This window comes from Orycteropus afer, unplaced genomic scaffold (assembly GCF_000298275.1).
Source record: "Orycteropus afer afer isolate SDZICR_OR568_19922 unplaced genomic scaffold, OryAfe1.0 scaffold00175, whole genome shotgun sequence".
NCBI classification, from domain to species: Eukaryota; Metazoa; Chordata; class Mammalia; order Tubulidentata; family Orycteropodidae; genus Orycteropus; species Orycteropus afer.
The window spans coordinates 3,384,576-3,396,380 of record NW_006921762.1 but is presented as its reverse complement, the minus strand read 5'-3'; the positions used below and the strand labels follow the sequence as shown (position 1 = coordinate 3,396,380).

The following is an 11,805-nucleotide window of genomic DNA, read 5'->3' as shown; positions in this document are numbered from 1 at the left end:
AGGAGTGGCTGGTGGGTTTGAACTGCCAGCCTTCTGGTTAGCAGTCAAGTGCCTTAGGCACTATGCTACCAGAGCTCCTATAATTTTTATTAGAAGTAAAAATAAAAATGCAAAGTTATTATTTATCAAATGCCTGTTACATACCAACTGTTTTATGTCTTATTTAATCTTTACCACACTACTATAAAGTAGGCTTTTTTATCCTTGATTTTCAAATGGAGAAATCTGAGTCTCAGGATTCAGGGAGGCTAAGCAGTAACTTATAAACGATCATATAATGAGTAACACAGCTGAACCTCAAAGTTAAGTTGGTCTGATTCCAAAGTCAGCTAACTTCCCACAATGTCTACTGCTTTTCATACTTCTCATAAAACAGTATAGCATAACAAGATTCCAGAGTATCTCTAATATGCAAATTGTGAAAAAATATCATACAAGTTGTTTATAATTTACAAGTAAATTTACATTACTAGATATCATGACTTTACCAATTTGCATGGTTATGAAAAATTCACCGTAAGATGAGGAACCTAGATACTGTGAACAATTTCTACTTAGCAGTACATGTTTACAGACATACCAGGCTACCATCTACTATGCGTGGTACACTTTAGGTTTCAATTCTCATGGCTTACTACTCATAATTTGTGAGTTAACAATTTTGTTTAGAATCATAATTCTACACATAAAGGATGCAAGACATTTTCTTTACATAGTATCATATTCAACTCAGTTGAGAAAACCTATTCGCTTCTTTTTAAAACATATATACTCTGTAAGGTAAAATGAGGTAGTACTTAAAATCAACACCAAGAAACAAAATCAAGGTAAAAATTACCTTGTTAAAAAATTTTTGATAAGTTTCTAACAAGACTGAATTAAAAAAAAAAGTGACAAATATCAGAAATGGAAAAAGGAACATCACTACAGACTCTAAAATAATAAAACAATACCACTTATGATTAACTATTAACATTTTGCTATAGAAAAACAAAGATAAACTCCAAAATTACAGCTTATTGCCCTGTAAGACATTAACCAGCTTTTTTTCAAACAACCTTATTTCATACCTTTCCCCCCCTGCAGTTCTGCAGTTCACTAAATATACATGCTATTTGTCTATGAACCAGTTTAGCCATCCTCTGGTTCTCTAATTAATAAGTTAAATAAATCTTTCCTATGTCTCACTTATAAAATTAAATTCTAAAGCTAGGAGAAAAGAATACCATCAATCTGATAAAGATTATCGATAACAAGTCCTACAACAAACATCACAATAACTCAAGTCAATTTGACTCATAATGACTCCTTGAGTTTCTGAGGCAGTATCTCTACAAAAGCAGATTGCCCAATCTTCCTTCTGAGAAATAGCTGGTGGGTTTGAACTGCTACCCTTCTGATTAGCAGTCAAATGCCTTAGGCACTACACCACCAGAACTCCTAAACATCACAATAGCGAATTAAAAGTTCCATCCACTCCAAGATTGGAAATGAGTCAAGAATACCTGTTACACCACTTCTATTCAACCTGATACTGAAAGATCTACCCAGTACAACAAAGACATAAGGATTTAAAAGGAAAAAAATAAAATATACTAGAATTAATAAAGAAATCTGGCAAGGTTTTTTAATAAAAAGGTCAATACATAAAAACCTACTGAATTTTTCTGTATTAATAATATGTAGAAAATGAAATTTCAAAGAGGATTCCACTTAAAGCAGCTTAAAAAAATCAGTTACTCTGGGAACAGCAATGCTAAAGTAGATAAGCAGATGTGGGAAGCAGTGAGCTGTTACTGCAAAATAAATATATGAAGAAAAAAGAAAAAGGACCACACAGACAACTCTCACAAATTTTCTGACTTGAAACACCATCCCTATTCCTTAGAATAATCCAGAACCTTCCACAAGTGGAGTTATTACTGCAACTGACAAAATGCCAATGTTGTCCAACTCTTCTTTATTGTTAGAGAAAATTTTTAATGACTTTTGTGTTTTCTAATGTATGTATGCATGTATTAAAATGTATCTGTAAGTTTGTATGTAATGTTTCCACCCCAAAGACAAGGATTGGATTTATAAAAGATAGCAATAACAAAAGGCAGTAATAACGAAAACTGGAAATAAAATGAGATCTTTGACTTATGTTAGAACCAACTTACATGAGTTGTTGGAACAGAACCTCACCATAAATCACAACTACCTATATATATTAAAAAAAAAATCAATTCTAGATAGATTATAGATCTAAATGTGAAATAAAATAATAAGCTTTTTAGAAGAAAACAGAAAAATCCTGGGAACATACACACACCAAAAAAAAAAAAAAAAAAAACCCAGTGATAAAGGAAAATATTTGATAAATGGGACAGAAATGATGTGCTTACTTCCTCTTGATGGAAGGTAGGAGGTAATGTTGGTGAAGGTGCAAAAGGAGGTGGAGAGATGACCTTTCTTTCCTCCAGTTGGGCCATTATTTCCTTTCTTCGGCGATGTAGCTCATCTAGACTAGGATGGGGCTGAGGAGGAGGTGGAAGCCGGCTATAAGGAGGCTCCTGAAAATGGAAAGAAAAGTTAAGGCTGAAAACGATAGTTTTAGAACACATTAATTCATTCAGCACATATTTTATATGAGCAGATTAACAAAGAAGAATACCAACGATTAATAGAACAAAACAAATACAAAACCAACAAAACTCTCAAAATGCAGAATTCAGGTTTTCTGGGCTTGAGATCATACATTTCCAATAAATCTATAAATGTTAATACAATGAACCAAAGTTAAGATACTAAGAAGAGTTAATAGTGGAAGAAGAAAGTTTTGTTCCTTTAACAGTTTTTTTTTTTTTAAAAAGTAACCTACATAAGCTATGAAAAGATGAAAAAATGGAAAGAAACATTTTTATAAAAAGAAATTGTTCAAAGGATTATTACAATGGCAAAAACATAAGAAATTATTATACAAAGGTTATTAGGTCTTTATAATAAGAAAAATAAATACAGCATACTCTGAGGTATGAAGGTCTGATCTGAGTTGGATGAGGAGCCACTGGATAGTAACCCTCCATCTGAGGGTATCTTTCTCTGGATTCTGGAACATAGGATGGTACTGCTGCAGGTGGAATCTCAATGGGTATAGAGCTTTCTCGAAATATCTCCTCTCTCGTGTAAGATTGAGCAGGGTATACCCGACGGCCATCATAGTGTGGTGGGTACATAGGTGGGTACTGCTGTGGCTGTGTGCCATACTGGGAGTTTACTACACGATCTTGGAGGTAGGGTGGATAATGATCCAAGTATGGAGGACCAGGTTCAGGAGCAGATGGTGGAGGCCGGACAAAGCGGGACACACATTGTGGTGGTGGGGTATAGTACATACCTATACAACACAAGAGAAATCAAAAGGAACAATGAGCCAATGTATTTTTCTTTTTAAATATTTAAACACTAAAGAGTAAATAATCTGCTTGTTTCCTTACAAGATTTCTCCTTTGCCTATATAGTCATGCTGTTGTTGTTGTTGTTGTTATGTGCCTTCGAGTCAGACCTGACTCATAGAGACCCCTCCTTGGGTTTCCCAGGCAGTATCACTATGGAAGTAGATTGCCCCATCTTCCTTCCGAGGAGTGGCTGGTGGGTTTGAACTGCCAGCCTTCTGGTCAGCAGTCAAGTGCCTTAGGCCCTATGCTACCAGAGCTCCTATATAGTCATGCTAGCTTTATGAAAACCAAACAAAAATTACCCCTAAAAGTCGCTGAAAACAATCTACTTATAATTTACAATATTGGATTAGCTCTCTCAATTGTTCAAACCTCTTCCTCATGTGTCATAATGTAGTAGTGCACACACTGGAAAGCTAAAAATATTTTCCAAACGTCCTTGACGGTGAGGTTCCAAAAATCACTGACTTGAGTTTTAAATGTGAAACCGAGTTAAATGGAAAGAAATATGGCATACAAAATATCCACTCAACAATTATGGCAACAGCTTCCCAATTTAGAGATTTTTCCTTTAGGTGACAGGATTCTGGTGCTAGCAGTTAGGATTAAAGTCTTCTTTTTCTGCTTTTTCATTATAGTAGGTTCCCTTGGCTGCCAGATCTGCAGTGCTGTTCTGGGACTCATTAGCGGATGCCCAGCTTAAACCTGCTTCTTCAGTACTTCCATTGATTTTGTAGGTTCCTAACTCCCTTCATTAAATCTTTCTTCTTAATTAACTAAAAATGGATTCTATTATTTGCAATTGAACCCTGACTAATGCATAGGGTATTTAAGGTTACACATTGACTACCTCAACAAAATGGTACTTGGTTAGTCAAAAAGAAGATACAAATCAACTTTCATAATATTTTTACATGTATTTGAAAAAAAAAAATATACCATCATCAAACTGATTCCTACTTATAGTAACCCGATAAAACAGAGTAGAACTGTTCTGCCCTATAGGGTTTCCAAGGCTGTAAATCTTTACTGAAGCAAATTCTCATCTTTTTCTTACAGAGCAGCTGGTGGGTTCAAACTGCCAATCTTTTGGTTAGCAGCCAAATGCTTTAACCACTATGCTACCAGATCACCTTTGCATGTAGTAAAACCAAACCCACTGCCATCAAGTTGATTCTGACTCAAAGCAACCCCCACTGGGTTTCCAAGGCAGTAAATCTTTACGGAAGTAGACTGCCCTGTCTTCCTTCCATGGAGTGCCTGGTGGGACTGAACTATCAACCTTCTGGTTAGCAGTCAAATGCCTTAGGCACTGCACCACCAGAGCTCCTTCTGCATGTATTAAGCAAGTATCAATTTAAAACTATTCTTTTGAATGTAAAGAAAGAACACTTTCAATTAAAAGTTAAAAGACAGCCTTAGGAAAACAAAATGTAGAATACCTTTAATCTATTTATACTGCCAATGAGAGACACGTTAGTTTTAAAATCACTGTGTTTATTTTTCATGTATATTTTTCGTGTAAATTGTATGTGTGGCACTTCAGTCATCTCTTTCCCTTCATTCTCCATACCTAGCATTATCATTAAACCTGGTGTTACAGACTGAATTGTTTCCCCCAAAAATATGTTATAAATCCTAACCCACATACCTATGGATGTAATATAATTTGGGAACAGTATTTTCTTTGGGATGTTAATGACGCGGAGAGCGCAAGGTGTGAGTCAATCACTTTGGAGATAAAAAGGACAGATTAGGCACAAAGCAAGGAAGCACAGATAGGGCAGGACAGATACCACACCCCATGAAGATCACCAAGCAACAGAAGCTGAAAAGAGAAAAGGACCTTCCCCTAGAGCTGACAGAGAGAGAAAGCCTTTTCTTAGAGCTGGTGCTCTGAATCCAGCCTTCTAGCCTCCTAACCTGTAAGAAAATAATACCTGTTTTCTTAAAGCCACCCACTTGTAGAATTTTTGTTATAGGAGCAATTAGAAACTAAGACACCTGGTTAATTTTTCAATTTTGTATACTTTATAAATCACTTCTACCCTGCCACCACACAAATCCAGTCCTCAACACTCACTTACAAACCTACTGCTGTTGAGGAGAGAGTAGAACTGCCCCATAGGATTTCCAAGGCTGTAATCTTTACAGAAGGAGCTCTGGTAGCATAGTGGCTAAAGCACTTGACTGCTAACCAGAAGGCTGGCGGTTCAAACCCACCAGCCACTCCTCGGAAGGAAGGTTGGGCAATCCTACTTCCGTAGTGCTACTGCCTCGGAAATCCAAGGAGGGGTCGCTGTGAGTCGGGGCCGACTCGACGGCACATAACAACAACAACAACAATCTTTACAGAAGCAGATCATGGCATCTTTCTCCTGTGGAGCAGTTGGTGGGTTCCAACCACCAAATTTCTGGTTTGTAGCTGAGTGCTTAACCACTATGCCACCAGTGCTCCTTCTTAGATTAACAATAGTCCTCTAACTTCTTCTTGACTCTAGACTGATCTTTCCAAACCATCCTTGTTGGTTTTTCTGTAACTTTTTATTTATATATAAAATACCCTTATTTAGGACATTTCTTCCATAATGTCTTTGATTTCTCAAGTTCTCAATAATTTATTTCCCTTGAGTGTTTACTGACTCTACACTATAAACTCTCTAAAGGTATGTATACTATTTTCATATACATTACAGGACCCAAGAGTGCTGAAGACAGAAAAAGACTATTAGGTGATAACTAAAAGGAAGAAAAATGTACTATATGTTTAATTTATACTCCATGTAACAGTATTTTTTGGTATTAGTAAATTTGGTCAGCTGAACATGTAGTCACTTACTTAGCAAATCCATGTCTAGTCAGGTGACTTGTTATTTCCAAAAGTATATGAATACATTCAACATACAACTAAGGAGTTATGGTAACACAGAGTTTAAGTGCTCAGCTGCCAACCAGAAGATCAGTGGTTTGAACTCATCAGCTGTTCTCCTGGAAAAAGATGTGGCAGTCTCCTTCTGTAAAGATTTCAGCCTAGGGAAACTCTATGAGGCAGTTCCACCTGGTTTTATAGGGTCCCTAGAGTCAGAATCAAATTGACAGCAATGGTTATGTATAACATTGCTATTGGTTGATAGCGCAGTTTGTTTTATACAGCTTTGCTACTTTATTTCATACTATTCAGAACATCATATCTATTTTTCCAAAATATTAAATAAAATCTATTTACTTAAAAGTTGTTCTCTTAAGTCCTAAGAACACTGAGCAACATAAATGAAAGATCATTACCCTGCTGATAAGGTGCTGCTTCAAACGGTGGAGCTGCTCCTCGAGGATCCTGATAATAAACATCTGCCTGTTGCGCTGGATATAACTGAGACCCTCGTGGCACCATCTGAAGTGGTTTGGTGACAGGCATGGGAGGCAGGTCTGGCCCCCTTGGAGGTACAGGGTGTGGATTCACAGGTAAGGCAGAAATACTCTTAGGGACAGATTCCAGTCTAAGGGAATAAAATTGTGAAAGTCAAGTTTAAGGTCCCTAAAATACTTCTAATGTACAAATTGTTAAATGTAAACAAAGATTGCCACAATTCGGGAAACTAGTTTATTCCAACAGCTACCCTCTATAAATTTTGTAAACTTTGATCTTATTTCATTTATGCTAATTAATTCTTAAAAATCACTAGCACAGAAAATGGAAGGAAATAACATAACAAAATGAAGCCAAAAAAAGTTTTTTTCCCCCATAAAAGACACTGATTATAAAGAAGAAAAAACTTTAAGAAGTTTAGAAACAGGAAACTTTAAATAAGAGTCAGGAAAACATACAGGTCAGGAGGAGATCCAGGTGCACTACTGCTCAGATGATCTATCTTTCCAGGTTTCAGACCAGACTCATAGCTTGGGTCTGTCCCTCGTGCAATCAGCTGTGTGACGGTGTTCCCTGTTGATACAATTCCATTTGGCAGAGCAGGGGTTTTTCTGGTAGGCAGATCCACCGCACTTTCATCTGGGAGGATAGCTGCTGAAGGCAGGCCCACCTCATTAAGTTGACCCAAAGAGGCACTCAGGGGTCTTCTGGGAACTAAGCGTTTGTTCATTTTACGAAATCTATATAAAAAGCAAAGATATAATAGCAGAAACCAAAAATATAAAAACTAAACCAAGAACTAAAAACAAAACAAAACAAAAAACAAAACAAAAAAAAAAACAGATAAAAAAGGAAAAGATTCCAAGCACATTATTTTCTACAATTCTGTCGGAACACTGCTTCTAGCTATCAACTTAAGAACATACCTCTGTTTGTTTGTGTGTGTAATCCATAAAATGTCATGCAGCAAGACACACCAATTAAGTATAAAATTCCTCAAGATGAAACATGTAATATTTGTAACAAACAAATCTTGTTCATTAACATCACATATTTTTTAATTGAAATTTATTCCTAAAAGTTATTGGAGAAGTTAGAAAAATCTTCAGAAGACAGTTTCTGAAATTCATTACTTTAGCTTTCCCTCAAATGCCTTATTAGGATACCTACCCAAACCAAAACCAAACCCACTGGCACTGAGTATATTCCAATTCATAGCAACCCTACAGGACAGAGTAGAACTGCCCCATAGGTTTCCAAGGCTGTAAATCTTTATGGAAGTAGACTGTCTTATCTTTTTCCTGAGGAATGGCTGGTGGGTTCCAACCACCAACCTTTTGGTCAGCAGCTGTATGCTTTAACCACAGTGCCACCAGAGCTCCTTCCTTAGGATACAGTGAGCCTGTATTAAAAATTAAGAATAAAGCAAACAAACAGTTCCATAGCGTACGTTGAGAAAAATGAACCACTTACTCCATTAAAAAACATAAATAATCAAGAAAAGTAACTTTTATCAAAAATTCAGAGATGATATTATGTGTGCCTATATAAGACTGAAATTATTTTAAAAGCAGTTTAATGGAAATAGTTTAGAATAATGGCCTAAATTTAAACCAAAGCTACCATGTAAATTCTAAATCTAACCATAGGAGAAAAATTAAGCCATCAACTCCAGCATCTTCATCCCACAACAACGAAAACAAGTCTATTTATAAATGTTAGTGCAATTTTAAAAAGTTAAATTTCGAAGATAAACTCCTATTAAGAGTAATGCTATTTTTCCAAATGTTTCCCATATCTGACAAATTTCTGAGGGAGAAGGAAAGGAAAACAGCAATTACCCTATAGAGGTAATCACTGTTAAGAGTTTGGTATATAATTAATTAGAGGTATTTTCCCTCTTTACAAAAAGAGAGTCATATATGGCTGCTTGGTAATTTTTTTTCTCCACTAGTAATCTTAGGTATTTTTCTTTGTCAGTTTATTAGAAGTTGTTCCCAACTTCTTGCTACTACAACATTGCTATCATGAATAATCATGTACACATACTTAAACACATTCATGAGTAACTAGAAGAGAACTGGTAGGTCAAAGGGTATCAACATTAGAAACTGCTCTAGAAAGGTTATATTCCTTATTGATAATAAAGGAAAAACAAAACTTCCCCCTAATTCTTCATCAAATACTAGGAAGTATCAGTCTTTGTGAATCTGATAGTTCAAAAATAACAAGTTTAATTTTTATATAATCAAATTTATCATTTCCTTTATGGATGCTACACTATCATTTTGAAACAACCCTTTCTTACTGTAAGACTGTATGTAAAAAGAAAAAAAAAATTACTTAGTACTCTTACAGGTTTTCTTCCTGTCTTTAAATCTCTGATACTTCTAAAATTCACTTTGGTATACAACAACATAGCAAAGTTAGGATTCAGCTCCTAAAGTATCTATGATATTTCCGTTTGTGTAAACAATTTTGACCTACAATTGGATATTTGATTTTATTCAAATGCCTTTCAGCACCTTTGGACATGATCACAAGGTACTTCTCCTACAGTAATTTTATCAAGCTACCTTTGAACTTAAGGGAGCTCTGGTGGCATAGTGCCTAAGGCATCTGACTGCTAACCAGAAGGCTGGTGGTTCAAACTCACCAGCCACTCCTCGGAAGGAAGGTTGGGCAATCTACTTCCATAGTGATACCACCTTGGACACCTGAGGGATCGCTACAAGTCGGACCCAACTCCACGGCAGTGAGTTTGGTTTTTGGTTTTTTTGAACTTAATTATGGTGTCTATTTTAATGTATCACTGAACTAACTGTATGTGTTAATATCTGTGGATTCTGAATATTAGTATGTGCTTCATCAAATTTAGTGTCAGTGTTATACTGACTTTATAAAAAAGAGAATTAAGAGGTTTTCCTCCCTTCTGTGTGACTGATAATTTATTATCATTGGAATTACCTGGTTCTTGACATCTGAAAAAATCTGTGAAATTGAGTCTGATATTAAATTAATTCCCTGAATAGAGCAAAGGGCAAATTTTTACACTGGAAATTCACTGAACTATTAAAATCAATCAGTTAAAATTTATAACAACTGTTTGAATTTTATTATTTTTTGGAGTAAAAAGGTAACTTTTGGATTTAGCTAACCATAAAATAAGTAGCCCTCGTGACACAATGGTTATGCGCTAAACTGCTAACAAAGTCAGCAGTTTGAAATCCACCAGCTGCTCCATGAGAGAAAAGACCTGGCAATCTGCTCCTATAAAGATCAGTGTCTAGGAAACCCTATGGGGGCAGTTCTACTATAAGTCTTATAAGGTTGTTTTGAGTCAGAATTAACTCGACGGCATACCATAACCACCACCTTAAAATAGTCTCCTGTTTGTAGGCACAAAGTAATGAAAGATGAAGAAACTGCTTCAGTTTTCTTCTATTTAAGTTATGTATTACACTCTAAAATTGCCTATTCATGGAGGAAAAGACAACTACTCTTTTTGTATTTCTCACTGCCAAAAGACTACTCAATTTAATAATCTATTTCATGCAATAATGAGTTATTGGAAGGCTACGTCTAATGATTTTCACAAGAGGGACACTTACTTTTCCAGTTCCTCCTGAGAGTGTGCAAATGTACAGCTGGCCCCACGAGGGCATCCTCCTCTCTGCTTCATATCTCGACACATGTATGTTTTATATTTGCTGTGCTGTGGAGGCTAAGACCAAAATCAAAGCATTAGACACTTTAAATGTTGGACAGTCATTTTGTCTAAAGTCTTAAAGAGTCCAAAAAATAAAATTATAGTTGAGTTTTCTGTTATGTTAGTATTAATTCTCAAATATGTAACATGACATAAATCTCAGGGGGACTAATAATCTTCTTTATACCAGATAAATAAACTATTGGTGTTTAGAACTTCATAATGTTTTAAACTGTCATCTAATATTTGTCTTGTACAATGTACATTATAGCTATATGTATAGTTCTGCTCCTTTGTAACAAAATCTACAGTAGCCCCTATAACTGAAGAATACTCCATGACCAATTCTTCTTTACATGCAGAAGCACTTACAAACAAAGCACTTAAAGTATCTCCAAAGATACAAATGAAACAAATTATTTAGAATTTAAGGAATGAGCAGGAGGAAGAATTTGGGAGTTAATAATACATCAAACACAACACTGGACTGAAAAAAACCCAGTATATTTTATTACTTATTGCCAGACCTTAAAAGGTAAGTCTTGTTATTTTTGTTACATTCTTCAGATGACTAATGGAACCAAACCCAAAACCCCATGCTGTTGAGTTGATTCCAACTCAGTAAACCCTACAGGGCAGAGTAGAACTGCCCCCAAAGGGCCACATCTTTCTCCCACAGAGCAGCTAGTGGTTTCAAACTGCTAGCAGCTGAGTACTTTCAACCACTGTGCCATTAGGGCTCCTTCTAATGGAACAGGGGTTAAAAATAGAAGGTTTCTCTTGTCTTCAATTTCTTAATCATAATAAAAGCTGTGACTTGTGTTTAGAAAGATCAGAAAAAAATGACATCCAGATTACTCTACAGAAAACGTTTTTAAATATTTCTTGCCTCCCAAGGAAAAACAATCTATTGTTGTTAGCATTTACCCAAGTCAGGTAAATTAATACCAGAATTTTTAAGTTCAAAACTTACCACTGCAAAATAAAAGATCTAATGAACCTAACGTAAGTCCTGAGAGCAAAATGGAATTATTGGGGATAAAATTGAAAATTCCAGCCACAACCTAAGTTATTATATTTTACTGCCATATATTTCATTTTCAAAACTGAAGAAAAATTGGCATCAACAGCCTTTAGGAAAAAAATTAAAATTCTAATACAGAAAACACACCCATAGAGTTCCAGTAAGATGGCGGACTAGGCAGAAGGACTGCACAGACCCTCTTCAACAAAGAAAAGGGAAACCAATTAACACAGACACAGAAGATAATCTTGGACCCCTGAGCCTT

The 11,805-nt window shown here is 35.7% G+C and overlaps 1 protein-coding gene across 1 annotated transcript in view; it reads right to left on the bottom strand.

Annotated features, from left to right (window-relative positions):
* The window catches only part of RC3H1 (ring finger and CCCH-type domains 1), a 106,133-nt gene that overhangs the window by 35,152 nt on the left and 59,176 nt on the right, over window positions 1–11,805 (bottom strand). The window contains exons 8-12 of the mRNA XM_007947099.2: window positions 10,419–10,531; window positions 7,266–7,547; window positions 6,726–6,937; window positions 3,009–3,379; window positions 2,388–2,555 (exon numbers count right to left, since the gene is read on the bottom strand). Coding sequence (XP_007945290.1) covers window positions 2,388–2,555; window positions 3,009–3,379; window positions 6,726–6,937; window positions 7,266–7,547; window positions 10,419–10,531 — 1,146 coding nt within the window. The remainder of the gene's footprint in view (window positions 1–2,387; window positions 2,556–3,008; window positions 3,380–6,725; window positions 6,938–7,265; window positions 7,548–10,418; window positions 10,532–11,805) is intronic.